The sequence below is a fragment of the Bactrocera dorsalis genome, chromosome 2, assembly GCF_023373825.1.
Source record: "Bactrocera dorsalis isolate Fly_Bdor chromosome 2, ASM2337382v1, whole genome shotgun sequence".
Classification (NCBI taxonomy): domain Eukaryota; kingdom Metazoa; phylum Arthropoda; class Insecta; order Diptera; family Tephritidae; genus Bactrocera; species Bactrocera dorsalis.
The window spans coordinates 5,822,259-5,846,216 of NC_064304.1; the positions used below are offsets into that span (position 1 = coordinate 5,822,259).

The 23,958-nt window shown below is 33.1% G+C and overlaps 11 protein-coding genes across 12 annotated transcripts; 8 read left to right on the forward strand and 3 right to left on the reverse strand.

Moving 5' to 3' along the window:
* The first annotated feature begins 520 nt into the window (after positions 1 to 520).
* Positions 521 to 2,979, forward strand: LOC105227036 (farnesol dehydrogenase). The gene is made up of 6 exons (XM_011206192.4): positions 521 to 819; positions 954 to 1,119; positions 1,174 to 1,300; positions 2,242 to 2,377; positions 2,560 to 2,694; positions 2,773 to 2,979. Exons 1-6 carry the CDS (start codon positions 679 to 681, stop codon positions 2,815 to 2,817), a joined length of 750 nt encoding a protein of 249 aa, XP_011204494.2. The 5' UTR covers positions 521 to 678; the 3' UTR covers positions 2,818 to 2,979.
* Positions 2,980 to 3,879: 900 nt separating this feature from the next.
* Positions 3,880 to 7,185, forward strand: LOC105227035 (GTP-binding protein SAR1). The gene is made up of 6 exons (XM_011206191.4): positions 3,880 to 4,082; positions 4,700 to 4,768; positions 5,148 to 5,267; positions 5,329 to 5,394; positions 6,272 to 6,507; positions 6,573 to 7,185. The coding sequence occupies exons 2-6, from the start codon at positions 4,726 to 4,728 to the stop codon at positions 6,687 to 6,689; spliced, it is 582 nt and encodes a 193-aa protein (XP_011204493.1). The 5' UTR covers positions 3,880 to 4,082; positions 4,700 to 4,725; the 3' UTR covers positions 6,690 to 7,185.
* A 284-nt stretch (positions 7,186 to 7,469) lies between these two features.
* Positions 7,470 to 9,405, reverse strand: LOC105227034 (bifunctional arginine demethylase and lysyl-hydroxylase PSR). The gene has a single exon (XM_011206189.4). The coding sequence runs from the start codon at positions 9,110 to 9,112 to the stop codon at positions 7,907 to 7,909; it is 1,206 nt and encodes a 401-aa protein (XP_011204491.1). The 5' UTR covers positions 9,113 to 9,405; the 3' UTR covers positions 7,470 to 7,906.
* Positions 9,406 to 9,685: 280 nt separating this feature from the next.
* LOC105227033 (biogenesis of lysosome-related organelles complex 1 subunit 5) lies at positions 9,686 to 10,443 on the forward strand. Its single transcript, XM_011206187.4, has 3 exons — positions 9,686 to 9,808; positions 9,865 to 10,136; positions 10,204 to 10,443. The coding sequence occupies exons 1-3, from the start codon at positions 9,787 to 9,789 to the stop codon at positions 10,372 to 10,374; spliced, it is 465 nt and encodes a 154-aa protein (XP_011204489.1). The 5' UTR covers positions 9,686 to 9,786; the 3' UTR covers positions 10,375 to 10,443.
* Positions 10,406 to 11,408, forward strand: LOC115065701 (transmembrane protein 199). The gene is made up of 2 exons (XM_029550524.2): positions 10,406 to 10,982; positions 11,042 to 11,408. The coding sequence occupies exons 1-2, from the start codon at positions 10,406 to 10,408 to the stop codon at positions 11,320 to 11,322; spliced, it is 858 nt and encodes a 285-aa protein (XP_029406384.1). The 3' UTR covers positions 11,323 to 11,408.
* A 363-nt stretch (positions 11,409 to 11,771) lies between these two features.
* On the forward strand, positions 11,772 to 12,415 carry LOC105227030 (ATP synthase subunit g, mitochondrial). Its single transcript, XM_011206186.4, has 2 exons — positions 11,772 to 11,961; positions 12,022 to 12,415. The coding sequence occupies exons 1-2, from the start codon at positions 11,922 to 11,924 to the stop codon at positions 12,279 to 12,281; spliced, it is 300 nt and encodes a 99-aa protein (XP_011204488.1). The 5' UTR covers positions 11,772 to 11,921; the 3' UTR covers positions 12,282 to 12,415.
* A 623-nt stretch (positions 12,416 to 13,038) lies between these two features.
* LOC105227029 (3-hydroxyisobutyryl-CoA hydrolase, mitochondrial) lies at positions 13,039 to 15,606 on the forward strand. Of its 2 annotated transcripts, none has more exons than XM_011206181.4 (3): positions 13,039 to 13,199; positions 13,985 to 14,863; positions 14,959 to 15,606. In XM_011206181.4, exons 2-3 carry the CDS (start codon positions 13,985 to 13,987, stop codon positions 15,229 to 15,231), a joined length of 1,152 nt encoding a protein of 383 aa, XP_011204483.2. In that variant the 5' UTR covers positions 13,039 to 13,199; the 3' UTR covers positions 15,232 to 15,606. The 2 variants fall into 2 exon arrangements, with proteins under 2 accessions (XP_011204483.2, XP_011204484.2); XM_011206182.4 differs by lacking the exon at positions 13,039 to 13,199 and adding an exon at positions 13,351 to 13,369.
* LOC105227028 (conserved oligomeric Golgi complex subunit 2) lies at positions 15,468 to 18,407 on the reverse strand. Its single transcript, XM_011206180.4, has 4 exons — positions 18,059 to 18,407; positions 16,927 to 17,985; positions 16,144 to 16,862; positions 15,468 to 16,030 (listed from the first exon to the last, which is right to left on the reverse strand). Exons 1-4 carry the CDS (start codon positions 18,143 to 18,145, stop codon positions 15,748 to 15,750), a joined length of 2,148 nt encoding a protein of 715 aa, XP_011204482.2. The 5' UTR covers positions 18,146 to 18,407; the 3' UTR covers positions 15,468 to 15,747.
* A 254-nt stretch (positions 18,408 to 18,661) lies between these two features.
* Positions 18,662 to 19,889, forward strand: LOC105227041 (translin-associated protein X). The gene is made up of 3 exons (XM_029550523.2): positions 18,662 to 19,300; positions 19,366 to 19,525; positions 19,578 to 19,889. The coding sequence occupies exons 1-3, from the start codon at positions 18,727 to 18,729 to the stop codon at positions 19,759 to 19,761; spliced, it is 918 nt and encodes a 305-aa protein (XP_029406383.1). The 5' UTR covers positions 18,662 to 18,726; the 3' UTR covers positions 19,762 to 19,889.
* Positions 19,890 to 20,147: 258 nt separating this feature from the next.
* On the reverse strand, positions 20,148 to 21,725 carry LOC105227027 (aprataxin and PNK-like factor). The gene is made up of 3 exons (XM_011206179.4): positions 21,024 to 21,725; positions 20,785 to 20,948; positions 20,148 to 20,669 (listed from the first exon to the last, which is right to left on the reverse strand). Exons 1-3 carry the CDS (start codon positions 21,596 to 21,598, stop codon positions 20,461 to 20,463), a joined length of 948 nt encoding a protein of 315 aa, XP_011204481.1. The 5' UTR covers positions 21,599 to 21,725; the 3' UTR covers positions 20,148 to 20,460.
* A 214-nt stretch (positions 21,726 to 21,939) lies between these two features.
* On the forward strand, positions 21,940 to 23,727 carry LOC105227026 (saccharopine dehydrogenase-like oxidoreductase). Its single transcript, XM_029550511.2, has 2 exons — positions 21,940 to 22,098; positions 22,174 to 23,727. The coding sequence occupies exon 2, from the start codon at positions 22,280 to 22,282 to the stop codon at positions 23,564 to 23,566; it is 1,287 nt and encodes a 428-aa protein (XP_029406371.2). The 5' UTR covers positions 21,940 to 22,098; positions 22,174 to 22,279; the 3' UTR covers positions 23,567 to 23,727.
* Positions 23,728 to 23,958: the final 231 nt, after the last annotated feature.

A 23,958-nucleotide genomic window follows, 5' to 3' on the forward strand; every position in this document is an offset into this window, starting at 1 on the left:
ACTCATCAGATGTTGTCATCGTCCTTGCCTCTGAACCATTTAGCAGGACGGGAATAATGAGTGACTTATAGAGTTTGGTTTTTGTTCGTCGAGAGAGGATTTTACTTCCCAATTACTCAGTCCAAAGTAGCACCTGTTGGCAAGAGTTATTTTGCTTTGGACTTCGCGGCTGACATTGTTTAAATTTATACTTTTAATATGTACCATTATTTAACTAACATTAATCAACTATTTATACTTAGAGTAAGTCTGGTTTTTTTAGAACTAGTTCAGTTATGTATGTTAGAACTCTAATTTAAGCCCCAAAGCTTGTCCATGTGTACTTATATCAATATATATATTTATGGTTTAATTATGAAAGTAACACAGAAATCAATTTATACTTCTGCTTTATACAGTATTGAATATCGAGATCATTTGATTCACTCTCCACTGCTCTTCTGTCATAATGAGATCATTTGTCACTGTACACCACTTGTGGGTTATGATTTTGATATGCATAAATCCATTGCTAAGCCGGCTACTTAGGCTGCAAGTTAAATTAGTACGTCAAAGCAATCAGTCAGTGCACGAGGTTGAAAGCGCACGACAGCGTGACTTGTCTAGTGACAGTTGAATAAAAGTATAAGCTAAGGAAAATCTTAAAAGCCTTCCTGCTTACTTTTTGCACAACTAAAAATGTCTGCTGCAGCCGAGAATGTGCAGCAAGTGGCCGTTGTGACGGGCGCATCTGCTGGTATTGGCGCTCAAATTGCTGTCCTTTTGGCAAACAAAGGCATAACCGTTGTGGGATTGGCACGAAGGTCCGAATTGATCGAGGTACACATACGAGGAATTAAGTTTATATATTTATAAGTAAAACTAAATGATATCAGAAAGGAAGAATCCAACAATTTTTACTTTTTCGACAAGAACGTAATTCCACAGACTAACAAGAGTTTCCTCTATTCAAGGATTTGAATAAACAAGTGACAGGCGACGGAAAAATTCATGGTCGCCACTGTGATCTGAGCCAAGAGGAATGCATTACAGCCGCTTTCAAATATGTACGTGAGAATTTTCCACCAATTACAATACTCGTATGCAATGCAGGCATGTTGAAGGCGAATTTTATATCAGGTATTAAGTAGTGGAGTAACACAATGCAGACTTTTAATTTTGCTTTCCGAAAAGAATCCCCCGGTAAGGATATCAAGGCTTTGTTCGATCTTAATGTGGTTGCCACATCCATTTGCCTACGAGAAGGAGTGAAACTAATGAGTGCAAGTAAAGTGAAGGGCCACATTATTATAATGAACAGGTAAGATTTTTATGGACTAATAATAATTTTATAGTTCATAAATCACGATTTCGACAATACGAGTATCAGTAGATTTTTAGAAGGGCGGAAAGTAAATTTTTTCTTAGAAAACTTGCAAATTTATTGATCCAAAATTTTTTACACATTTTATGGTATCTTTTATGGGTATTTTAAGACTTAATTTTAGTAAAAATATCTGTTTGGAAAGGAACTGCAGCTGATCTCTGGGAGCTCCTCTCAAAAAGACGTTTTGCGGTGACCACTATATCTCTGAACTGGATCCTCTGAAATTAAAAAAAAAAACCAAACAGTTTTCGTTTAAGTAATATTAAATCTAGTAAAGCAAATCAAAGGAATAAGCAAAATAAAATTTTTTGACAAAATGGCGCTTTCTCAAAAAAATCGATTTTTGTCGAAAATTTCGGTCTTAAATTATTTATAAAAAAAAATTATATTTATCGGTGAGATAAAATATTCTTTTAATTACTAAAAAATATATTTAAGAAGCTCGTGTTAAAATTTGAAACTAACCGATTTAGCCGCTTTCGAGTCATGTTGGTCACCGACTTTGAAACACCATTTTGAGAAAAACGCATTTAAAGTTTGGCCTTATATTTCCAAGCACTTTTCCAATTTGCGTGTAACTTCGAAAATATTTATCGGAACGATATGAAATTATCTGTGTGTATTCTTAAATATGTGTACATTAAGAAAATATAATTTAAAAAATCAAGTTTTTGAAAATTCTAACCGTATATAACACCATAAGTTAAAGCAAATCATATTTGAGATTTGTCAGCGATCAGCCAGCCGGTTTTTACGCATAATTCAAATTGTGACCAAAAGATTAAGTCCAACTCAGCTATAGACTTTAAAGTATTTAACACAGAATTAAAATTAAACTGTTTTTTATTGTTTTTGTTTCATACGCATTGACTCAGCATCCTCGGACATCGCATACCGGAAGTGCCGGTGCCGTTATTTAGTGTTTACCCTGCGACGAAACATGCTCTAACGGCACTATGCCAAACCGTCCGTCAGGAGATTCATTTTCTGAAATTAAATATTAAATTAACGGTAAGTAAAGCGCATCTAAAAAGTAAATTGTGATACATAATTACATGTATGTATGTACAAGTATGTATGAATCAATTGAAAATTATATAATTTGTATTATATTCTTTAGGCACATACAATTATTTTATATTATACATATGTGTGTGCACAAAAATAAATATAATTTTTTTTTTTTAATTCAGAGCATTAGTCCCGGTATGGTAGATACGGATTTGTTGAACGTTTATTCTAAAGCTGTTGCCGAGTTGCCAAAACTACAGGCCAAAGATGTAGCCCAAGCGGTTATATATGCATTAGAAACGCCCGATTATGTGCAGGTAAAATATTATAAAATGAAATACAAATGACTAAGATTCATAAAACAAATTTTCTTTTTTCGCCTTTTAAAATTTCAGGTTGAAGAAATCGTTCTGCAGGCTATGGCCCGCTTTAATGCTTAATGTCTGTCTATACGCTTGTGTACTCAGCTATATTTGTAGGCATGACTTATCGATATATCTTTCTTATTCGTACAATTCTTCTTTATATCTGTAATTGTAGAATGCGAATGCATAAATAATGTATTTTTTAGTGCAATTAATAAAAATCGAAACCCTACTCTACTTAATTCTTATTTATTTTTGATCAAATAGAGAACAGAGGTTGCGAAGGTATTTTTGCATCTAGTAATCTGATGTGTAATATTGCACGAGGCTTCGAATATTAGGTTGGTGCACCTCGTAAATTATGAATGTATAGAAATAGTGTTGTAAATTTTAAAACGATCGGTGCTTTAGCGTTGAAATTATAAGGGCCATAGACGTTAGTTGACGAAAAAGTTTTAAAGTTTTGAAAAGTAAAACGTTCATAAGACAGATATAAAAATAAACTTCATTTCCTCAATTTGGCCAATCGACCAAATTTAAACACAACGTTCTTATGTTGCATGCATTTAAGACAAAAAAATATCGAGATTTCTAAAATTTAAATTGATAGGTCTTTGCTATAAAATACCGTAAAACTTCAAAAACACCTTGCCGTAGAGGTCAAATAACATGAAATTAAAATTGCTTTGGCTATTATACAATAGGTGGCGCTTTGATTGATTCTTTCATATTAATAACCTCTTAAATTCCAATTAGAAAATTTTCGTGCTGCTGATTTTGTTTCAAGTCAACTTTAAACGGTTTGAATATACATTTTTTAACTTAAACATAATGCTTCAGAACAGGAAACAGCATCTACATTAGTTTATTATCAAGTTTCTATGCAATAAACGGTTATTTTGATGCGAAACTTCATGAACCCCGCAATTATCATACACTTTCATGCTAGAGGAAGTACAAACGATAAACTAACTTAAAAAACACAATAAATGACATTTTTGTTTTCGTTAGAGCTGCTAAGGAAAAAGCGGGACAACACTATAGTTGGCATAAAAGTGACAGAACGAAGAAAAGCAAATTTCAACAATTTGATTTGACATTCTCTGAATTTCAGAAGGCAAAGCAAGTTCAAAACGCACACGAGGAAAAGAGTTTTGAATTGGATTTTCCTTTGCTGTCGTGTCGTTGTCGCTTTCTTTTGTCCACTGTCGTCGCCGTTGTCATCGCCTTCGTCTTTCTTTTTTAGTGTAAAAGAAATCGCTGAAACACGGGAAAAGGCGAGAATAAATTAAAAGTTTCAATATTTCCTTGAAATTTTTTAATTGTAAATTATTTATAAGGTAAATATTCGTAATAATAGAAACGCTATTAGGTGTGGTGTAAAGCAAAAGTGAAGTGTAAAGCACGAGTCATCTTATTAGAGTTTGGGTGATATGATTTGTATCTCAATCATTGGTCGCACCTACTTAAACTACTTCCATTGTGATGCGTATAAAAAGAACAACTTGCTAAAATGTATTTTCAGCAATACGTAGTTTTCATGCAGATTCACTTGGTCAAGGCATGGGGCAAGGGTTATTATTACAACTTCCTGGGTGAAATGTTAACGACCAAAAGTCATTGTTAATATTAAAGAAAGTTCCACATACACAGAAATCTGAAATCGGTGCCATGTATGCGACCTTGTCCCATTGTTTGAAAGTTGCTCCTACACCATTTATTTCTGCTCTTTACTAGCACAATTAGAGATTTTTCTGAACTAAAATTTTCGAAAAATTTGTTTCATGTCAAGGCCGCATATTGTGCTAAATAAGGCGTAATCCGTGTGTATCTGTTTTTTTTTAATATTTTACAAGGGTACAAAACATTGTTAATGTTATAATATGTTTGTATTATATTTTTATATTTGTATTGTAGCTATTGAAATATAATTACATGATTTTTTTTCTATTTACAGATAACTACACACCAATAAATAGCAAAATGTTCATTTGGGATTGGTTCACTGGTGTTTTAGGATACTTGGGTAAATATTTAACATTAAAAGTATGTAGAAGAACTCATAAGTGTTATTTTTGCAATTTGGCAATGGCAGCTTGAGATTTTATAGTATATGCTTGCGTATTTATATAATACATAATTAAAAAATAAGTGTGTTGTTTTAAATTGACATTCACAAATGTACTTTATGATCTGCATTCAGATTATACCGCAAATATGTAACACAATCGTATTAATATAACATTTAAGAACTTTTTTCGTATACATATCACTTATCAAAAAGTTGTATTTATATGGAACTGCCTAGATATGAGGTTTTCTTTTTTTGCAATATATTTCAAGTTTTGTGTTTTGATTTTTGATGATATTGTGTCACAAGCTGAATGTTTTTTTATTATCACCAGGTCTGTGGAAGAAATCCGGCAAGCTATTGTTCCTTGGTCTGGATAATGCCGGCAAAACAACATTGTTGCATATGCTCAAAGACGATAAACTGGCACAGCATGTACCAACACTTCATCCTAGTAAGTCAATATTATGTAATATGGCCAGAAACGGAAGTTCAATTTGTTTTTAATTATTTAGCGTCAGAAGAACTGTCAATTGGCAATATGCGCTTTACCACATTCGATTTGGGCGGCCACACTCAAGGTAAGAAAGATTAATTTGAAATGTAATATTTGTTAAAGTACGCCAATTTATATGCAAAAAATAAAATACCAAACGCTAACGAAGTATGTAATCCTGTAGTCCTTCTCCGAATTTTTAAATAATATTAAATAAGCACGATATTCGATAGTTTCTTATTCAGACTACGAATGTTTTGATCGGTTATCACTTTTGCATTGCTGTTATTATGCACAAAACTGTCCTTACATACATACCTTACATTACGCAACATTTTTGAATTTGAAAATGAATTTTTCTGGCAATATAAAGTTTGCAAACATACCAGAAAAAATGGATATGCTTTATGATATATGTATATATGTTCATATGTATATACATATACGCACATAGATTTATTAAAATTAGATTTGAAACATACATACATATATATTTTTCGTGAATTTTCTGCACTCCAGTGAACTTAGAGGCCTATATCTGTGTTGAAGTATCTAAGATAATAATAAATTTAAACATACACATATGTATGTATATATCAAGGCGTCAGACTTGACAATGATCTTGCATTTTTTTGTAAGATTGCAAGCGCTAAAATGATCGCTTAGTATAGAGTTAGAGGAATAGAAATTGATAACAGTTTACGAATAGCTATACTATTACTGGCAACTTTAAAATGTGTGACTACATTGAACTAATAAATACGCTGTTCTCTAAATATGTATATACCAATAAATCATTTTCCAGTCCTTATAAATTAAAAATTACCAATTATTGTTGATTGCACAATAAATTACTTTATACAAAACATTAAAATTACTGTTTCATGTAGTACTGTAAAACAAATATACATATGTACATATTTTAAAATTATTTATGTTTGCTATTTTCTTAATTAATATAGCGCGTCGTGTTTGGAAGGATTATTTCCCAGCTGTGGATGCAATCGTCTTTTTGATAGACGCTTGGGACCGAGGTCGCTTCCAAGAGAGCAAAATTGAATTAGACTCGTTGTTAACAGATGAAGCGCTGTCAAACTGTCCCGTGTTAATTTTGGGTAACAAAATCGATAAACCAGGTGCCGCAAGCGAAGATGAACTTAGAAATGTTTTCGGTCTCTATCAATTGACAACCGGCAAGGTACTTAACTAATATATACATATAAATATCTTTAAATTATATTATTCTATTCTGATACGTTTTAGGGTAAAGTGCAACGTTCGGAGCTTCCAGGACGCCCTCTGGAGTTGTTCATGTCTTCTGTACTGAAGCGACAGGGTTATGGCGAAGGTTTCCGTTGGCTAGCGCAGTATATTGATTAAAAGCTGTTTTTTCATTTACAATTCAAAATACGTCGGATACAAGCTTTCTTATTTTTTGGCATCTTTATACATACAAAAACGCCAAACAAACAGGTCAATAAAATCGGAGAACCTTTCATGGCAGAATAACGCGAATTAGAATTGCCACAATGATACTTCAATACTTCAAATAGAGAAATTAATACAAAAATAATTATAACACAAACAAAATCAGAGTCTAAACCATAAGTGGATGAAAGAAAAATGCAAAATAATGCGAAGGCAACGGTAAAAGTAAAAATAAGCGCAGTCTGAATCATTAAGTAAAAGTAATGAAACACAACACAAAAAAAACATCCTATATGCATTGTGGGTAGTATGTATATTTTAATTTTAAAGGGTAACACAAACGGATATTCAAACATTTCAATATCATTTCCAACCTTTCGCTCTAAGTTAGCTACAATTTGTCTAATATTTGTTTAGAATTTCCAAATAAACAATTTTATAAAATGTATGCACATGATTTGTTATTCTTATTTAGAGGGGGTGGTTAACTTTATTTACTTCTTGATGGCAATAACTGAGTAATGAGATTTTGTTGTTGCATTAATCTACATATGCTATTATATCAAATTTATATAATCCACTAATTAAATCCTCGTTAATTACAATTGAAACACAACCCACAGTACATTCGGCTTTCGTAGCAGCAAGTGTACATCCCACAATTAAGTGAAATTTTATAACACCCAACAAATATGAATTCTACCGGGAAGAAACGATAAATAATTAAAAATATTTTTTATAGTTTTGTAATTTCATTTATTTGAAGTAATATTTCAATCTGATTTTAAAGTTCCAACTGGAAACGCTATATATTATACTGTTACTACTTATTGTTGCTAAACAAATTAAAATGTATACAGTTGCTTAAATTAATCCGATCCGCGTTAAATATTGTTTAGAATTCTTACATGAATACATTTAGCTAAACCGAAGTATAGGATCGTTTGATTTAATGAATTTAATTAATGTCGGGTATGAAGTGCGTTGATATATAAATGTTAACTTTTGCAGTGCAGTAGCGTTTTCAAACGCATTCGGAGCATTCTTGTCAAGCTTCTATCTTCTCCCAATTTTAACTTGCCTCCTTCAGATCGGTGAACACTATCATAAGTAGTATATTTAATTTCTGCATTTATCATTATATTTTCATCACTACAACGCAGCCGACATCAAGAGCTGGACGCCATACCACCTCCCAACCGCCTCTTTTTCTTTTTCTTAGCGGTTAGACTTTCTTGCCCACTATCAGTATTGGAGCTGCCACTATCGCTGTCATTACCTTCGTTTTCTGATGATGATGATGAGGAACTGGACGAAGAACTTGAGTTACTAGAACTATCTGAAGCAAAGCCGGTACTTTGTTCTACATTAATGCTTTCCGCAAGCTTAGCTAAATCTGGTTCCTTTTCACGTAGAACACGCAACCACTTTCGAGATAATTTTGGACGACCTCGAATACTTTTGTGCCAAACAACCGGGAAATTTGTGCGACTGCAAAAGTTTTGAGTGATGGCGACAGTTTCATCTAAATTCAACACTACATGCCACCAACCCCCAGGCACAAACACAGTTTCACCTGGTTTTTGTAATATTTCAAGAGGTCGAAAATCGGCCGGCCAGTCTGGTTGTTTAGTTCGTGGGTAAATTGTATTAAACCAGGTTATTGCTTCATCACGTTGTTTTCCTCCCACAGCACTAGGTACTTTTAACAGATCCTTAGGAGTTTGGGTTGGAAATAAGCACCAACGTTTATGACCTCTAAGAAGTGCGTTCCAAGCGCTTGTACCCAAAGGATCTATATGTATACCAGTACCAGAACGTTCTGGGCCCATTACAAACCAGCGGTATGGGGGACGACGTTCTTCTCCACAATGTTTGAATAAATCATCGCGGAAATACTTCGGCACTGTATAGTCTTCAAGCAATTTACGACGACGATGATGTTCTCCGAAGCTGCTGTCAAAGATATATAAGGGACTATCATCGAGTGTAGATCGCATATATTCAACATAGTATTTCATTTTCATTTTAACGCTGTAACCCTCGTTGTCTTCTCCACATTTGAATTTTTGATTTCGATACTTTTTTGCTAGACGTGATACTGTCCATTTTTCTTCTGCTTGCCATCCTTCTTGACAACCCTCTATAACTACTGGAAGATAGGGTTTTTCGTAACGCTCTATAAACTCCTCACAACTAACGTCAGACTCCTTAATGCGTTCAACATTATCCTCAAATTTTTGAAAATCTTGAAACCTCTCGTAATATCGCAAGGCAGACCATGCCTCTTTGTCCCCCAACTCCGGACGAGCCCTACGCTTTACCTCCCGAAGCCGTTTTCGAGAACGTTTAGGCAGTTTGAATTCCTCATTCATTTTATTGACGTAAAGTTTACTTTTCTTTGTAATTTTTCACTAATATCTGAAGAAATATTCCAATTTTACATTTATTGGACAGGATAATTCTGGTAATTTATTGCTTTATAACCGCTGTTTGTTAATTCCAGAGAAAAATTGACATCTGTTGGTTAATATTCGAGTGAGTACGTGACTTTAAGCAGCGTTGCCATAAACTTGAAAGCAATTGATTATCAAAATTCCATACTCAAACTGCAACATAAATATCCGGTAACACAAATATCGTATCTTTGCGAACAAACAACCTTAATAATATAATTACATTTTATTTTTTCTTCTTTTTTTTATAATATGCATATTTATGACTCGTGCAGTATTGTAATTGTAATTTTTCTCTTATAATGTTACAGTGTCTATGTTTAATAATATTAAAAACGTACTTATATATTCTGTAATTAACTATTCTTACCAACTAACTAAATATAAATAGAACAATTTATTTTAATATTGTATAGTCTTTAGAGTAATATGTTAGTAAAACGATTGATGAGTTTGTTTTAATCAAAGAAGTCAGTACAAAGACGTGAACACATTATATATTTACAATAATTTTATGTTTTTGTGAATACCCCGACTGGCAAAACAATTACAGCACTGTCATTAAGGTTTACTAATCTCATGTGACAAAGAAAATGTTAAGCCAGTTGGGACGAGGTTGGTTAATAATATTTAATTTGTGTAATGTAATCTAGCACTGCCTTTTCATATAGATTTATCCACTGCCGAACAACGAATTTTGGATCACCGGCCGTTTGTAAATGGAGAAATAAACAATTTTCTGAATGAATTTGAGTTGAAACGTAACGAAGCAGAAGTGGAAACGCTGTTCAAAGTGACTGAAATTATAGGCGACGTCAAATACGACTTATATGAAAGGTGTATCATTCTGAGTACATCACATTTAGAAGAATTAAATCAAGAAGTAAATAATTTGTTAGTCGGTGTCGAAGGCTTTCTCAACAAGGTGGAGCTACAGAAGCAGGTTGGAACCGCATCTACTCTGGCACAAATTTTATCATATGTATTAATTATTATTTACATTTTCTTAGCCTAACGAATATCTTATCCAGTCTCGTAAAGATCGTGAACATAAAAGAGCGAATTTCCTCATTGATTTGGAACATAAATACGAACGAGTCAAGAACTCAATTGAAGAAAAAGAGGAGGAAATAGATGAACTTTATTCTGATTTACAAGTAAAGTTGAACATTCCTAAGTAAAGGTGTTGCGCGAATTAAAATTCAGTTAGAAATGACAAAGATAAGCATTGCTGATACCCGCGTTCGAATGCGGCCGACTCTGAGACTATTGCAATTAATTGAGGAGCACAAAGACACCATAACTGAAATTCCCGAAAATCTAGCAAAAGTTTTAAAAACAAATGGTTTTCATATAGAAAATAGTATTGAGTTACTTGGATCGGATTCCATAAATAGAGAACATATTGATTTGAAACTGCTCCGACGCGTTGAAGAACTCTTAGATGTACCGAAAACCAATTCCCCTAAAGCAAATCATGATTCTGAAGGGACGAAAGAGACTAAACCAATTGCGACAGAAAATTTCTTATACTTATCAGATCTTCGTTGGCTCAAGTGGTGGTTAACACAGTTGCGTGAAAAGAAAGGATTAGATATTTTTTTACATGACCTAATAGACACCTGCCACTTACATTTACCAATGAATGAAGTCATTGAAAGAAATCCAGAGCTTGAAGCTCGTTGTCAGCGTCTACGCGAGCAACAACAAAATAAAGAGTACTTGGACATGACCAAAAACGTAGACTCAACTTTAAAATATGTACCCGAGGATACCTTAGCTTATCAAGGTACGTTGATCTATCTCCTACATTTACATACATATGTGATTAATTATATTTGTTTCCAGTTAAGGCCATGAATAGCCAAATGATTGCAGTATTACAATTCATATTTTCGGTAGCGGCTGGTTTTGTATTCGGCTTTTTAGGATTGGAACTCATTTTCGGTGGCATAGAGTTTGGTCTACGTTTAGTATTAGGAATATTTTGCGCACTTGTTATTGGTGTTGCAGAAATGTATTTCCTTCTTAAAAAGCTAAACGAAGAGGAAAAGGCAATATCCTCTTTAAAAAAATCAACTGAACCTGTAAAGAAGAATGAAAAAATGTTGAAGCCGCACAGTGAATAAAATATTTCTACGGACATTATGAAATTCAATAGAAATAAATAATAATTGTGTATTCTTCATAGGAAATATATATATATGATATCACATTTCGAATTGTTTTCTTAAACTCGAAATATAATCATTCAGTGATTTTCACTAGTTTTTAATTTCCTTAAGCTTGGATTTTAATTTAGATGGAAATAGATCCCAGGCTAATACTTATAACGACTTGTCAAATATACGAATAATATACTGGTCATCACTTTGTTAAGTAGAAAATAATAGATGTTTTAAAATTATTATACTTAAAACTAAATTATTAAGCAGATATAAAAGGATTATACAAATATGTTTTCGAAATATTTTTAGTAAGGTGCTTAAAATTTCAGCCAACACTGTAAAGATACTCAGGTACCCTGTACCTCTTTAATATGAATATAATCCACTTTTACGATCCACTTTGGCAGCCCAATTATATTCCACCTTGTGGCAGATTTTGACGTTTAGCTGATTTTTCCACAAGACTTAAATTTTGTCTTCATCGACTACCAATATTAATTCTGTGAAAGTAATTTTTCTTTATTTTCCGTAACGAAAAATATCTTAGCGCTAAATTAAAAATGGCAAGCCTTGCAACAAAAGGATCCACCTTAGTAAACAGTACGTATTCAAAACTTTAATGACAATTTCGTAATATGTATTGATTATATAATATTACAGAACTGCTGGTACAAGCAAGACCACAACTTGAGACTTTTCTTAAGTACGCAAAAGTGGAGCTAACACCACCCACTCCAGGTGACATTCCAGCTATTCGTCAAGGAATTGGTCGTCTCATTAATGGTGCACGTACTGGCGCATACAAAAACCTGACTGTAAAAGAGGCATGGTTGAACACCCTCGTTACCGCTGAGGTTCTTTTCTGGTTTTATGTTGGTGAATGTATTGGCAAACGTCACTTGGTGGGTTATAAGGTCTAAGGACTTTGTGAGTAGTCAAATGTAAACAAAAACTAAACGAAACAAATGAAGCAAAACTGGAAAAATCTAAACAATTTTGCACATTACATTAAATAAAATGAATCACATTTTTTTCGAAAACTAAATAAAAAGAATTTTATTTTAGTTTCAAGTCAACAAAAATATACACAGCCGGTGTATTCAGATATCTGTCTTCTTTTATTTAAAATAAAGACAGTCAGCCAAGTGGAACGAGAAACTCGATGAAACCTCGGAAGTCTATTCAGTTCTCGCGACAGTTAGATAACCGAACGATCCTTAATTAGGTTCTTACGGTTCAACTTGACAACATTCCTCGAAGTACTTCATTCCTTCTTCTGTCGCTGCACAAACCGGAATTATAGATTGAAAATATGTTTAGAGAATAATTACAATAATTTATTTTAAATGCCTCTAATTGTCGATTTTCACATTTCTTTAACTTCTATTATTAAATTTGTACATACTGTATCCAAACCCGAGAAGCTGTAAGTCCGGTGGTGAATAACATAGAAAGCTTTAAGAACAATTATAATTTATTATTATTAATTGATTTTTTAAAACATCTGTTCAGATTGTGTTATACCTAGAGACCACATCACATGCTTTACTAAATAATTTATATAGAATAATAAATTGTGGTTAAATTTTGCATAAATCTAAATTAACCCTAGAGTACGCACCTATTTATTGCTTTCGTATTGCAACACTGTGGCGAAAGGCAGCAAAGAGAATAATAAGCAAAACAGAACCGGTGACAATAGATACGATAAACGACCAGATAACAGATTAAGACAGTCGAAGTGATCTGGTGTCGGAGCACAATATAAAAACAACATTTTTTGATTGCGCAACTGAGAACAAATACTTATACTTACCTACGTAGCGAATTTCAGAATCGTAAGTTGTTTGAGGTCACATAAATTGGCGAATATATGCATTGATTTAAAACCATTCTTAAAAGCAGCTCAATGTTTACATTCGAGCAATTGGAAACATTAGAATTAAAGTGCGCAATATTTTTATAAAGTATCAAAGAGATTCTCGTGTTAAGCTTTGTTTTCACATATGTATGTATGCATATATTTATATTTGCTGTTCGGAATGTTTATTTAATGAAACTGGCCACATTATCATAACTCGTGTGAGAATACTTCCTGTTTAATTTTAATTCAGTCGACTTTTTAGTTTGGAGTTAAATTTGATTACAGTATTTCGTTATTAGGTTCTGTAAATAAAGGGAAATCTCTAAATCAGAACCAAATTTACTTACGCTTAAGCTTTGGAAACTCAGCTTAAATGAACTCTAATTCTAGATTTTGAAAATTTTCGACTTTTTGTGAATTTTTTTAAATTTAATTTCAAGAAATGAAATAACATGGCGTGATTTCTCAATGGACTAATTCGAATTTTAAACTAAAGTGATTAATTTTTTGTTTGACGCAAAAAATCTTTATATTATTAGTGAACTTTGATTCGAAGCCACAACTATATCGTAATATACATATATTAAAGCAGTATTTTAGCACCTTAAAGAGTCTCGGGGAAAAGAATTGTTTACAAAAACGTCAAACTGTCAGTTTTGCTCATATAATGCTAATTACTTAAACTTATATGTAAAAGTAATTTAAAGGTATAAAATGCATACGTACATGTATTTAATACTTTATAATCTCTTCCGCCAGATGCACCCAATTAATCGAATAATATATGCCTTTGGTCATCGAGCCTGCTCCGGCACACTACTTTCAAAAAGCCATTTAAGCCGTTCTCTCACGTCTTCTCTGATGGACAATCGCAATATGTCCTCATATGTAATAGCAACTGAATCATCAGACAAGGGTATGATTATTCTCAATCGGCCGAATGCTTTAAATGCAATCAACTTAGATATGGTACGAAAAGTCCACAAACATTTGAAGAAATGTGAACTGACCAAGTCCATGGTAATAATCAAAGGTGCTGGTGACAAAGCTTTCTGTGCTGGTGGTGATGTTCGATCCATAGTCGAAGCCGGACCTACGGAAGAGTCCAAAGCTTTTTTCCGTGAAGAATATACCACAAATGCTCTAATCGGAAATTACATTATACCTTACATTGCTATTATTGACGGCATTACAATGGGCGGTGGTGTAGGACTCTCTGTTCATGGAAAATATCGTGTAGCCACAGAACGTACGCTATTAGCAATGCCTGAAACTGCTATTGGGCTCTTCCCAGATGTTGGTGGCTCCTATTTTCTACCACGTTTGCAAGGAAAATTGGGTCTGTTTTTAGGTCTAACAGGTTTTCGACTAAGAGGTGATGACGTATTAAAGGCTGGATTAGCCACACACTATTGTGAAAACGCAAAATTAGGGGATTTACAAACGGAGCTGCTTAATTGCAAGGATGCTGATACTGTGAAAGATATCCTTGATAAATATAATACACCCACAAACAAAGATTTCATTTTAAATAGCGTTTTGGATAAAATAAACAAATGTTTCACTGCTAACTCTGTTGAAGAGATCTTTGAAAATCTCAAAGAAGATGGAAGCGAATGGGCGAATAAAACCTTGGAGGTAAGGAATTTATAAAGAATATACCATATAAAATATATTTTAAAATTAACAACATTTAAATTCAAATATTAATACCCTATCACTTTTATTTAAAGATGCTTCAAAAAGTTTCACCACTCTCCTTAAAAGTCACTTTTCGCGAACTTGAGTTGGGCTCAAAACTGCTTTTACCGCAATGCTTAAAAATGGAATATCGCATGGTTGTTCGTCATTTGGAAGACAGTGACTTCAAAGAGGGTGTACGAGCCTTACTAATTGACAAGGATCAGAAGCCTAAATGGAATCCTCCTACCCTGGAATCGGTGACTGAAGAACGCGTTAATTCCTTTTTCCAAAAACTTCCTGATACCGAAGAGTTGAAATTATAATATCATAAATTTGCACAATAAGTTTCAAAGTTCGTGACCTAAAGCTTGATTGCACTATTGTGTAGCTTTATAAATTTTTATATACATTTAATGCGTGTTGAATTTACAATTCGCGTAACAAGCATATGTGAAAAATAAGTATACTTAATTTTCGAGATAATGTCATTTCCATAAATCTCAACACCAAAAGTATATAACAACTAATGATGCATTTATTTTTAAATTAAAATATTAAATATAATACAGATTTTTTTATTATACAACATAGCATAAAGGAAAATACTATAGCATACTGTTATTGCACACCACAACACATAATTGATAAATATTGACAATATTAAAAAGTGCCTAAACAGTTACAAGTGCTAACAAATACATATTTGTTTTCATTGATTTCAAGTGGAGGTATAATTAATAGAAAATTTGTAAAATATAAATACAAATTGTCAATCAAATATTTAGTGCCAAACATTATATGTATTTATCAAATAATACAACTTTATTGTGCTATTCTTATTAATTATCTTTGGATTCCTTCAATTTCGTGCTGGCTTCGACAATGTTATTTAATTCGAGCAAGTCATCCACTTGTGAAGGCATTAGACCCATTTTGGCCAATTCTCCTGTCCATGCTATGACATCTACGTGAAGTTGTAATCGAATTTTATCATCATCTGACATCGTTGTTGCACCTGTGGTAAGAGCAGTTGTAGCACCGGTCTTAAGGTTGCGCAAACGACGTAATGACTCCTCTGTTTTCTGCACTGATGTGAGGACATCTTTAACTGCAACGTGATAACTAAAAAAAAGACCATATATGTATATGTAAAATTCAGCCCATTTCTAATGTGACATTTGCTCAATATATTCACACAAATATGTGCGTTTAAATATATTTGAAGATTCACTTACTCTTTAGTTATTTTTGAGCAAACTTTCAATAAAACATTGGTGGCGATAGCATTTCCAAGTTGTGAACTTTGTTCATTTTGAAAGGATTTCAAAGAACGTAGCATCTGATCAATGTAGGGCGATGACTTCGTAGGTGTATCGCGATTAGTTTTCCGATACAAACGTGGCAAATCTTTAACCTGACGAACACTTTCTATACCACTTTCAGATATTAATATGTCAACTAGCACATCTTGAACCGCACCTAGATGGCCGTCAAGTGTTTCCCGCACGTCGTCGATCGATTTCGCAACAACATTACACACGTCTGCATCACTTCGTAGCTCATTGGGCACATTTATAACGATATGTCGTTCTATTTCAGGCAATTGTTCAATTAGCACCTGTACATCAACATGCAATGCTATTAGTACATTAGTTTTATTGATTTGAATAGAACAATCAGAGTTGTTCTTGTTTTTGGAGCTGAATTTTGTAATGAGCTGTAAAACATCGGAGATCCACCGAGAAAGTCGTAGTAAAATTTGGACGCTTAGTTTATAAAATTTTGGAAAAATCTCAGAGAGATAGACACCTTCTTTCCAACAGTGTTCTATGGCTTTAGATGCACTATTAAATGCGTTCAATTGGTAGCGAGAATCTATTGCTTTTGATTTACAATTCATCATGTCTGCATGTAGCAAAGGTACCAGTGCACTCTCAAATTCTCCTGCTATCTCCTGCAATGTAATATTATGTATATTAATAGAGTTTTGGTAATCCCTCACCATTATCTTTTCATACCTGAAAACATATTTGGAAATAAACTGGTAGATTCCATCGCGATTGGAAACTTAATGTTTGTTTATGTTCCTTGAAACGTTTTACTGCATCGTCATTTGCCAAAAGCTCTTCAATCTTTGACAAAAAATCTCTTGTACACTTATATTTCATGTAGAATACATCGGAATTACCCGGGGCAAAGATCGATGACATATGTGTTTCTAAACGCATTTCTACATCCACCCAAAAGCTGTTTACCAAAAAATTAAAACCGCTTAGTTTGTCTGTGTAATGTGTCAAGCGAAGCAAATCGGTCATGTGGAGTGATATGAAATTTAAAATCTTTCCGTATATTCCCGACAGACCTTGGGGAGAATTTTGCAGACAATATTCTGAAATGGTAGCGCTCATATAAGGTGCAACGATGTCTTCACGAAAGACTTGCTCTGCTATTTGACAAGCATCAAGTGTGATATAGATCCTTAAGCATCGTTCCAATAGTTCCGAACATGTGCTCGTTGAACTTTTTAGGGAATCATTAAAAAATATTCGCAATTTAGCGAAAACTTCATTTTGTAATCTTTCGGAATTGTTTTTCTGTTCATCATTTAACATATCCCAACAAAATTTTTGATTGAATTGTAGTTGTATTAATTCAAGTGCTGTACGCTCTAAATCAATTGGTTTTAGGTCTTCTTTTAATTGATGTGCTAATAAATTTTCAATCTTATGCAAGGTTTCTTCCACTTTTTGATAACATTGCAAATTTCGCTTTTGAACACGAAACTGTTGCTTTTTCTCCAAATTTTGCCGCACATCTGATGCACATTCTTTGAGCAGAGAACGAATATTTTCGACTTCTTTACGGAATTGTACCAAAGGATTTTCAATATCTTCGATGGATTGATCTAATCCAACAAGGTTTGCTGACAAACTTACAAAGTCAGCATAGTCTTCATTAATGAGATCGATCATCGAGGACCTCAAGTCTTTCAAATATATACCTAAGTCATCCCGAAGCTGCTCCAAGCTTGGTGCATTTCGATTTTTATGCAGAAATTCATCGACGGAAAAATTTCCCTGAGAAAAACATTGTTTACATAAATATATATACATGTATATATATGGTACTTATAATAAAAACAGCACAAACCTTCATGAAATCATTTTTGTCAAAACATAAAGCCGTCGAGCTTTTGTCACCTTCAATGTTTGCAAAGTTTTTGTTGTGATCTTGCATTACTTTAAGATTGAATTTTAAACAATGTAATAGAAACTATTATTTATTTTTTATTGGGGAAACAAACTAGTAAACAAATCTCTTTGCCACGAATGTCGGTTTAAAATTGTCAATTGATCAATTTTGACAGATGCACAGCTGAAAAATAAAAATCTCGTAATGGTAAAACTCCAAACATTTAAAAGCATCACAAATAATTGGAATGAGTGAGTGTAAATCGATTCGTTTACGATTTCTCAAAAATTTCATGGAAAAAAATAATAATATGGAACTGACGAATGAACATTCATTAACATAAATTATGAATCTTTAAGTGATTTCAATAATAATTAGCTTCATTATTCATTACCCTAGCAAAAATTATTGACTGTGTCGATACGTCGTTTTACAGCATTGCTATGAGTGTAAATTTACGTAGTCTTCGTAAAACCATAAATCTAATATCGACGTATTTCCGATTGTCTGTTTTGGAAATCGATTAATTTTGTTGCATCTGTGTTTCAGTTCACGATATTAATTAATATAAACAGTTGGAGTTTTTAAGGAGTTATATACAAGGATATAAGCATAATAATATAAAAATGTCACAAAATTCACGTTTTCGGCATAATAACCGGCGAAATCAGCAAAAGCACAAGACTGGACAAGATTCTAATTTTAGTGAAGAATTAAATCCCGTTGTAAAAGTATTCCAGGAATACGCGCTTGAGCTGGACGACAAACATGATCGATATGAACGAATTGTGAAACTTAGCCGCGATATCACCATTGAATCAAAACGTATAATTTTTCTTTTACATACCATAGATGGTAGAAAAAACAATCGTTCTAAAGTACTAGAAGAAGCTGAAAAACGCTTAACAAAAGTGATTGAGGTAAATTTTAAGTCTATAGCTTTGGAGCTGAATGGACAGGATCCCTATCAATACAGATGCGCATACTCACCGGGATTACAGGAATTCATTGAAGCATATAGTTTTATGGAGTATTATAAAAGTGGTGCTGATGAAAAGCCAGGCACAATGTCGGATTGGATGTTTTTGCAACAAAAAATGCAATATGAACGAGATGATAAACTTAATACAATCACAGACGAGTCTCAGAAAACAATAGAAAGCCCAAATCAACTGGATATAGAAACTGATGTTAAAACTGGTACAGTGCAATTTTATTATACTTTTTTCGCGATTAAAATATGATAAGAATTTCTACCTTTTCAGTACCCCAAAAGTTTGAATTCTTCGTTGACCCTACGGAATATATTTTGGGAATAGCCGATCTTACTGGCGAATTAATGAGACGGTGCATTAATTCTTTGGGTAGTGGAGAAACGGATGTGTGCTTGGAAACGTGTAAAGTTCTACAACAGCTTTATTCAGGGTATTATAACATACAGTCCGAAAATGATCCAATTATATGTTATGTCTTCCAGGTATATAAGTCTTAATGTACAACGTTGTCGAGAATTATCTCGTAAAATTTATACAATGCGTCAAAGTGTTTTAAAAGCTGAAAATGTTTGCTATAACGTGAAAGTGCGTGGTGGAGAAGCAGCGAAATGGGGTGCTGTGTTTGAAAATAAAATGAATGATGATTTGGATGAAGGATTTTATTAAAATGAAAATTTATAACAAAAATAAATGATTATTCACTCAATTAAAGTTTCTAAATGTAAAAGAATCACAATTAAAAATATGATAAAAAACATTAAAAGCTATAATACTATTCATACTTAAAAAAAATATCCCTTACAAAATCTTTATTTTGATTGGTTTGTTAGTATAGCAGCTAGGTATGTTATAGTGGTCCAATCTGAAAAATTTGTGGGGAAATGGTGGAGTTGAACAATAACCTACGCTATTTTTTTTTTTAAGATATCTGCTCAAATGAAAACATTTTCCATACGAACACTTGAGGCTATCGTAGTCCGATCTGAACAATTTCTTCAGAAATTGTACCGCTCCTTAAAGCAATATTCCAAACAAATTCGTGACTCGTAAATAAAAAAGCTTTCCATAAAAGAACATTTAATCATTCCAGGGTGTTATAATTTAATTTTTTATGTTGGTTTTCCCCATGCGGTATATCATCAAATACTAAAGAATGTTTAAATAGTTAACATATAAATTCAATTCAATATTTCCCAATGGCTGACTTAGGGGATTTGCTGAAATTTAATAGCACAAACTTATAAATTAATCATCAATTTATGTAGAAAACATTTTTGTTTTACATTTTTTTAAATACTTTTATGCTTCATTTGTAACACCAATTAAACATTTAGATAAAGAAAATAACTAACAACTAGGGAATCATTATTCTTCAGCTTTATCACACGCATCATAATCTTCATCGTCCTCGTCATCACTATTCGGCTCATAGTCTGAATCGAATGCATCCTCGTCATTGAACGGATCCTCAGAGTCATCATCCAGTTCAGAATTGTTAATATTTATATTATCTCTCTGTTGTTGACGTTGTCTTTGACGCAGGCGGTAGTTTTTGTAATTTTGTTTGAAATCAGCTTAAAGAGTAAATCAAATTCGAGTAAATATACGAAAATAAAGTTTTTAATCTAAAATCGAATTAAATTTTTCAAAATTATTTTTTAATCAGTTTTAAAATTTGTAATTATTTACTTTCTGGAGGATGGTTGAACTGCTCAAAATGTATTGGATTTCGACGATAACATTGATCACCAAAAGGACACTCAGGTGTGCCTTTAGGAGGAGGTGGATAAATAGGTCTCCGGTAATCGTGATCGCCTGGGTGAGCTTCTTCTGAACGATGCATTGGATTTCGCCTGATTAAATAATCAAAACTCCATGTAATTATTCCTTACGCATAAAAATCAAATTTTTTTTAATATTCTTAATACCTATAGCAACGGATGCCAAAGCGGCAAGACTGCCTTAAAGTGGAACTAGCTTCGGCCTTTTCTACCTTAACTGCCGGTTTTATATCGACTTGATTAGAACTTTCAGAGCTAGTGGGAACGTTGTTGATATTAAGTTCATCGCTATTATCGGTCGAACACTCCACTTTTACTTTTACTACCCAGTTGTTCTCTTCAAGATTTCGGACTTCTGCCGTATTGTTGTCAGCAGTATCCTCTGCTTCTCTCTCATTTTGGAATTCAGATCCATTTGTCCGAGGTGCTCCATTAGACTTTGATGTTTCTTCTTCAGACAATTTACAACGTTTGGACGTAGTAGGGTCTGCACAAGCAGAATCTCGTTTTCGCGAACCATCAGTTTTACTGACCTCTTCTATCTTGTTCGAATAGTCGGAATTTTCATTAATTTCCGCAATCACTTTTACGGGAAGCCCTTTATTGCATTGCGCGCCAACACTTCCAACGCTTGTTATTTCTGGATTCAAAGAACAATTTTGCTCATTTTCATTTGTCAGGTTTTTCAAAAATCCTGAACATAATTTGGATTCACTATCCATCGGTAATCTTTTGTAAAATTTGTGTTTAAAATAACTGTGTTTATTTGCCCTTTTAAAATTATTGTGAAATAATGACGCATTTTATAATGTTGTTTCCTTGATTTTATTTTACAACACTTTCGGGGAGAAATGTTGCCAATGTTACATTAACGTAACAAAAAATTAACAAATGCCACTTATAATTTAAATAAAGGTTTCATAGGTTCGTTATGGCTGTATAAAAATAGTACAATTTATAAAAAGTTTCTTTTACTCAATTTAATATTTTCATATACTTTATATTTAATGCCGTGATATGAATTTGATAAATAAGTTTCTAAGTCTGGCAATATATAAGTAAAGCTAACTGCTGACAAAATAATTCCAATCAGTAACTTTCGGCGTTTTCGAATTTCGTCTTTAGCAGGTGGTGGAGCCAAAGGTTATTCAGAGGTGGAGCAGAGTTAAGTCTAGTTTTTATTGTTATCATTGGGAGGGAATACGTGCCATTTTATAATTCAGTAAGATCCAGTTATTTTCTATATTTTATGTAATGTAAATGTATTCTTATAATTTAATTTATGACGTGCTTACAGATATAATAAGGCGACTTTTGACCAGTTTAGATAAGCACCTTAATATTTACAACAAAAACTATAATTTATCTTTTCGTTGCTAAAATAATTAATCACGAAAGCAAAAATGTCGGAAAAATTGGATGTTATAATATTTGGAGCTACAGGTTTTACTGGTAAGTACACCGTTTTCGAAGCTGTTAGTGTACTTCAAAACTATCGCTGGGGAATTGCTGGGCGTAGTCAAGAAAAACTGGAAAATGTACTTCAAGAAATGGGTGCAAAAGCACAGAAAAATCTTAAGGATATCCCAATCATCATAGCTGATATAAAAAATGAAGCTTCTCTACTAGCCATGGCTAAGCGATGCCGTGTTTTAGTAAATTGTTGCGGACCATACCGTTTTTTTGGAGAGCCAGTTGTGCGAGCATGTCTTGAAGCTGGCACCCATCAAGTTGATGTTACTGGTGAACCTCAATATATGGAAACAATGCAACTTAAATATAATAAACAAGCACAAGAGCGTAAAGTTTTTATAATTTCTGCATGTGGATTTGATTCAATACCGGCAGATCTTGGAGTTGTTTTTATAGAAAAAAACTTTGATGGCGTTGTAAATTCAGTTGAGAGCTATCTGCAGAGTTCCGTAAAAGGAAATGCTTCAAGAGGAGGTGCTGGAATTCATTATGGTACTTGGGAGAGCGCTGTTCATGGTTTGGCCCATTCAAGCGAACTAAAAGAATTACGCAAGAAGTTATACGAAGAGAAATTGCCGAAATTTACTCCTGTTTTAAAACCTCGACCTGTTATTTTTCGATCTGAAATTGTAAATGGAGTTTGTCTCCCATTTCCCGGACCAGATCGTTCAGTTGTAATGCGTTCACAGCGTTTCCTTTATGAAACTGAGCATAAGCGCCCTGTTCAAATGCACACTTATGTTACTTTTCCATCGTGGCTAGCAGCTATGTTAGTCGCTTTATTAGCAGTTTCGTTTGGATTTTTAACTAAATTTACTTTTGGTCGTCGCTTATTGCTAAAATATCCTAAAGTTTTTTCATTAGGATTTGCGTCTCACGAAGGTCCTACAGAAGCCAGAATGGAACAGACACATTTTTCATTTATTATGAGAGCAAAGGGATGGCCAAGTTCGGAGAAATTGTCAGAACCAACTGATCAATACACGGATTTACCAACCAAAACATTAACAGTCAAAGTATCTGGATCGAATCCTGGTTATGGTGCGACATGTGTAGCTCTACTCAGTACGGCCGTAATAATATTAAAGGAAAATGATAAATTGCCGGGAACTGGTGGTGTTTTACCACCAGGAGCTGCATTTGCTAAAACAAGTTTAATATCTGAATTGGAAAAACATGATCATGGCATTAAATTTGAAATTTTGGCTAACAAATAAATACTACTTATATAAAAACAATGTTACAAGGAAACTTAAAACATGAATAGCATTATTTATGTTTTTAATCACTATTGTTGTAGATTTAATGGATTTGTAATTCACATTCCGGTTGGGCTTTATGTACCGTGTAATAAAAATATTTTAAAAACAAAAATCTATATACATATGTCTTTGATTAAAAATGTAAGAATTATAAATTTTGAATTATTTAATATTATAATTAGATCATTATTGTCAAGCTACTTGTTGGGTTATTTTTAAAGGCAAGATAAATTTTGCAATAAACTTTTAAAAATACTTTATATACTATTTTTGAAATCCACTTTACTCGATATTCAACATTAGAATATCGATAGTAAAAAAAATCTGTCAAAGTGTTGTAATTCACA

What these genes read in the sequence shown, in the direction of transcription:
- LOC105227036 (XM_011206192.4), top strand. Translation starts at nt 679, where the DNA reads ATGTCTGCTGCAGCCGAGAATGTGCAGCAAGTGGCCGTTGTGACGGGC. An exon ending in GAAGGTCCGAATTGATCGAG is followed by an intron (nt 820 to 953) that starts GTACACATACGA and finishes CCTCTATTCAAG; the next exon opens with GATTTGAATAAACAAGTGAC. An exon ending in GAAGGCGAATTTTATATCAG is followed by an intron (nt 1,120 to 1,173) that starts GTATTAAGTAGT and finishes CTTTCCGAAAAG; the next exon opens with AATCCCCCGGTAAGGATATC.
- LOC105227035 (XM_011206191.4), top strand. Translation starts at nt 4,726, where the DNA reads ATGTTCATTTGGGATTGGTTCACTGGTGTTTTAGGATACTTGG. An exon ending in TGGTGTTTTAGGATACTTGG is followed by an intron (nt 4,769 to 5,147) that starts GTAAATATTTAA and finishes TATTATCACCAG; the next exon opens with GTCTGTGGAAGAAATCCGGC. An exon ending in TGTACCAACACTTCATCCTA is followed by an intron (nt 5,268 to 5,328) that starts GTAAGTCAATAT and finishes TTAATTATTTAG; the next exon opens with CGTCAGAAGAACTGTCAATT.
- LOC105227034 (XM_011206189.4), bottom strand. Translation starts at nt 9,112, where the DNA reads ATGAATGAGGAATTCAAACTGCCTAAACGTTCTCGAAAACGGCTTCGG.
- LOC105227033 (XM_011206187.4), top strand. Translation starts at nt 9,787, where the DNA reads ATGTTAAGCCAGTTGGGACGAG. An exon ending in GTTAAGCCAGTTGGGACGAG is followed by an intron (nt 9,809 to 9,864) that starts GTTGGTTAATAA and finishes CTTTTCATATAG; the next exon opens with ATTTATCCACTGCCGAACAA. An exon ending in AGGTGGAGCTACAGAAGCAG is followed by an intron (nt 10,137 to 10,203) that starts GTTGGAACCGCA and finishes ACATTTTCTTAG; the next exon opens with CCTAACGAATATCTTATCCA.
- LOC115065701 (XM_029550524.2), top strand. Translation starts at nt 10,406, where the DNA reads ATGACAAAGATAAGCATTGCTGATACCCGCGTTCGAATGCGGCCGACT. An exon ending in GGATACCTTAGCTTATCAAG is followed by an intron (nt 10,983 to 11,041) that starts GTACGTTGATCT and finishes ATTTGTTTCCAG; the next exon opens with TTAAGGCCATGAATAGCCAA.
- LOC105227030 (XM_011206186.4), top strand. Translation starts at nt 11,922, where the DNA reads ATGGCAAGCCTTGCAACAAAAGGATCCACCTTAGTAAACA. An exon ending in AGGATCCACCTTAGTAAACA is followed by an intron (nt 11,962 to 12,021) that starts GTACGTATTCAA and finishes ATAATATTACAG; the next exon opens with AACTGCTGGTACAAGCAAGA.
- LOC105227029 (XM_011206181.4), top strand. Translation starts at nt 13,985, where the DNA reads ATGCACCCAATTAATCGAATAATATATGCCTTTGGTCATCGAGCCTGC. An exon ending in GGGCGAATAAAACCTTGGAG is followed by an intron (nt 14,864 to 14,958) that starts GTAAGGAATTTA and finishes TTTTATTTAAAG; the next exon opens with ATGCTTCAAAAAGTTTCACC.
- LOC105227028 (XM_011206180.4), bottom strand. Translation starts at nt 18,145, where the DNA reads ATGCAAGATCACAACAAAAACTTTGCAAACATTGAAGGTGACAAAAGC. An exon ending in ACAAAAATGATTTCATGAAG is followed by an intron (nt 17,986 to 18,058) that starts GTTTGTGCTGTT and finishes TGTTTTTCTCAG; the next exon opens with GGAAATTTTTCCGTCGATGA. An exon ending in ATTTCCAAATATGTTTTCAG is followed by an intron (nt 16,863 to 16,926) that starts GTATGAAAAGAT and finishes ATTACATTGCAG; the next exon opens with GAGATAGCAGGAGAATTTGA.
- LOC105227041 (XM_029550523.2), top strand. Translation starts at nt 18,727, where the DNA reads ATGTCACAAAATTCACGTTTTCGGCATAATAACCGGCGAAATCAGCAA. An exon ending in AGAAACTGATGTTAAAACTG is followed by an intron (nt 19,301 to 19,365) that starts GTACAGTGCAAT and finishes CTACCTTTTCAG; the next exon opens with TACCCCAAAAGTTTGAATTC. An exon ending in CTACAACAGCTTTATTCAGG is followed by an intron (nt 19,526 to 19,577) that starts GTATTATAACAT and finishes TATGTCTTCCAG; the next exon opens with GTATATAAGTCTTAATGTAC.
- LOC105227027 (XM_011206179.4), bottom strand. Translation starts at nt 21,598, where the DNA reads ATGGATAGTGAATCCAAATTATGTTCAGGATTTTTGAAAAACCTGACA. An exon ending in TTTGGCATCCGTTGCTATAG is followed by an intron (nt 20,949 to 21,023) that starts GTATTAAGAATA and finishes TTATTTAATCAG; the next exon opens with GCGAAATCCAATGCATCGTT. An exon ending in GTTCAACCATCCTCCAGAAA is followed by an intron (nt 20,670 to 20,784) that starts GTAAATAATTAC and finishes TTACTCTTTAAG; the next exon opens with CTGATTTCAAACAAAATTAC.
- LOC105227026 (XM_029550511.2), top strand. Translation starts at nt 22,280, where the DNA reads ATGTCGGAAAAATTGGATGTTATAATATTTGGAGCTACAGGTTTTACT.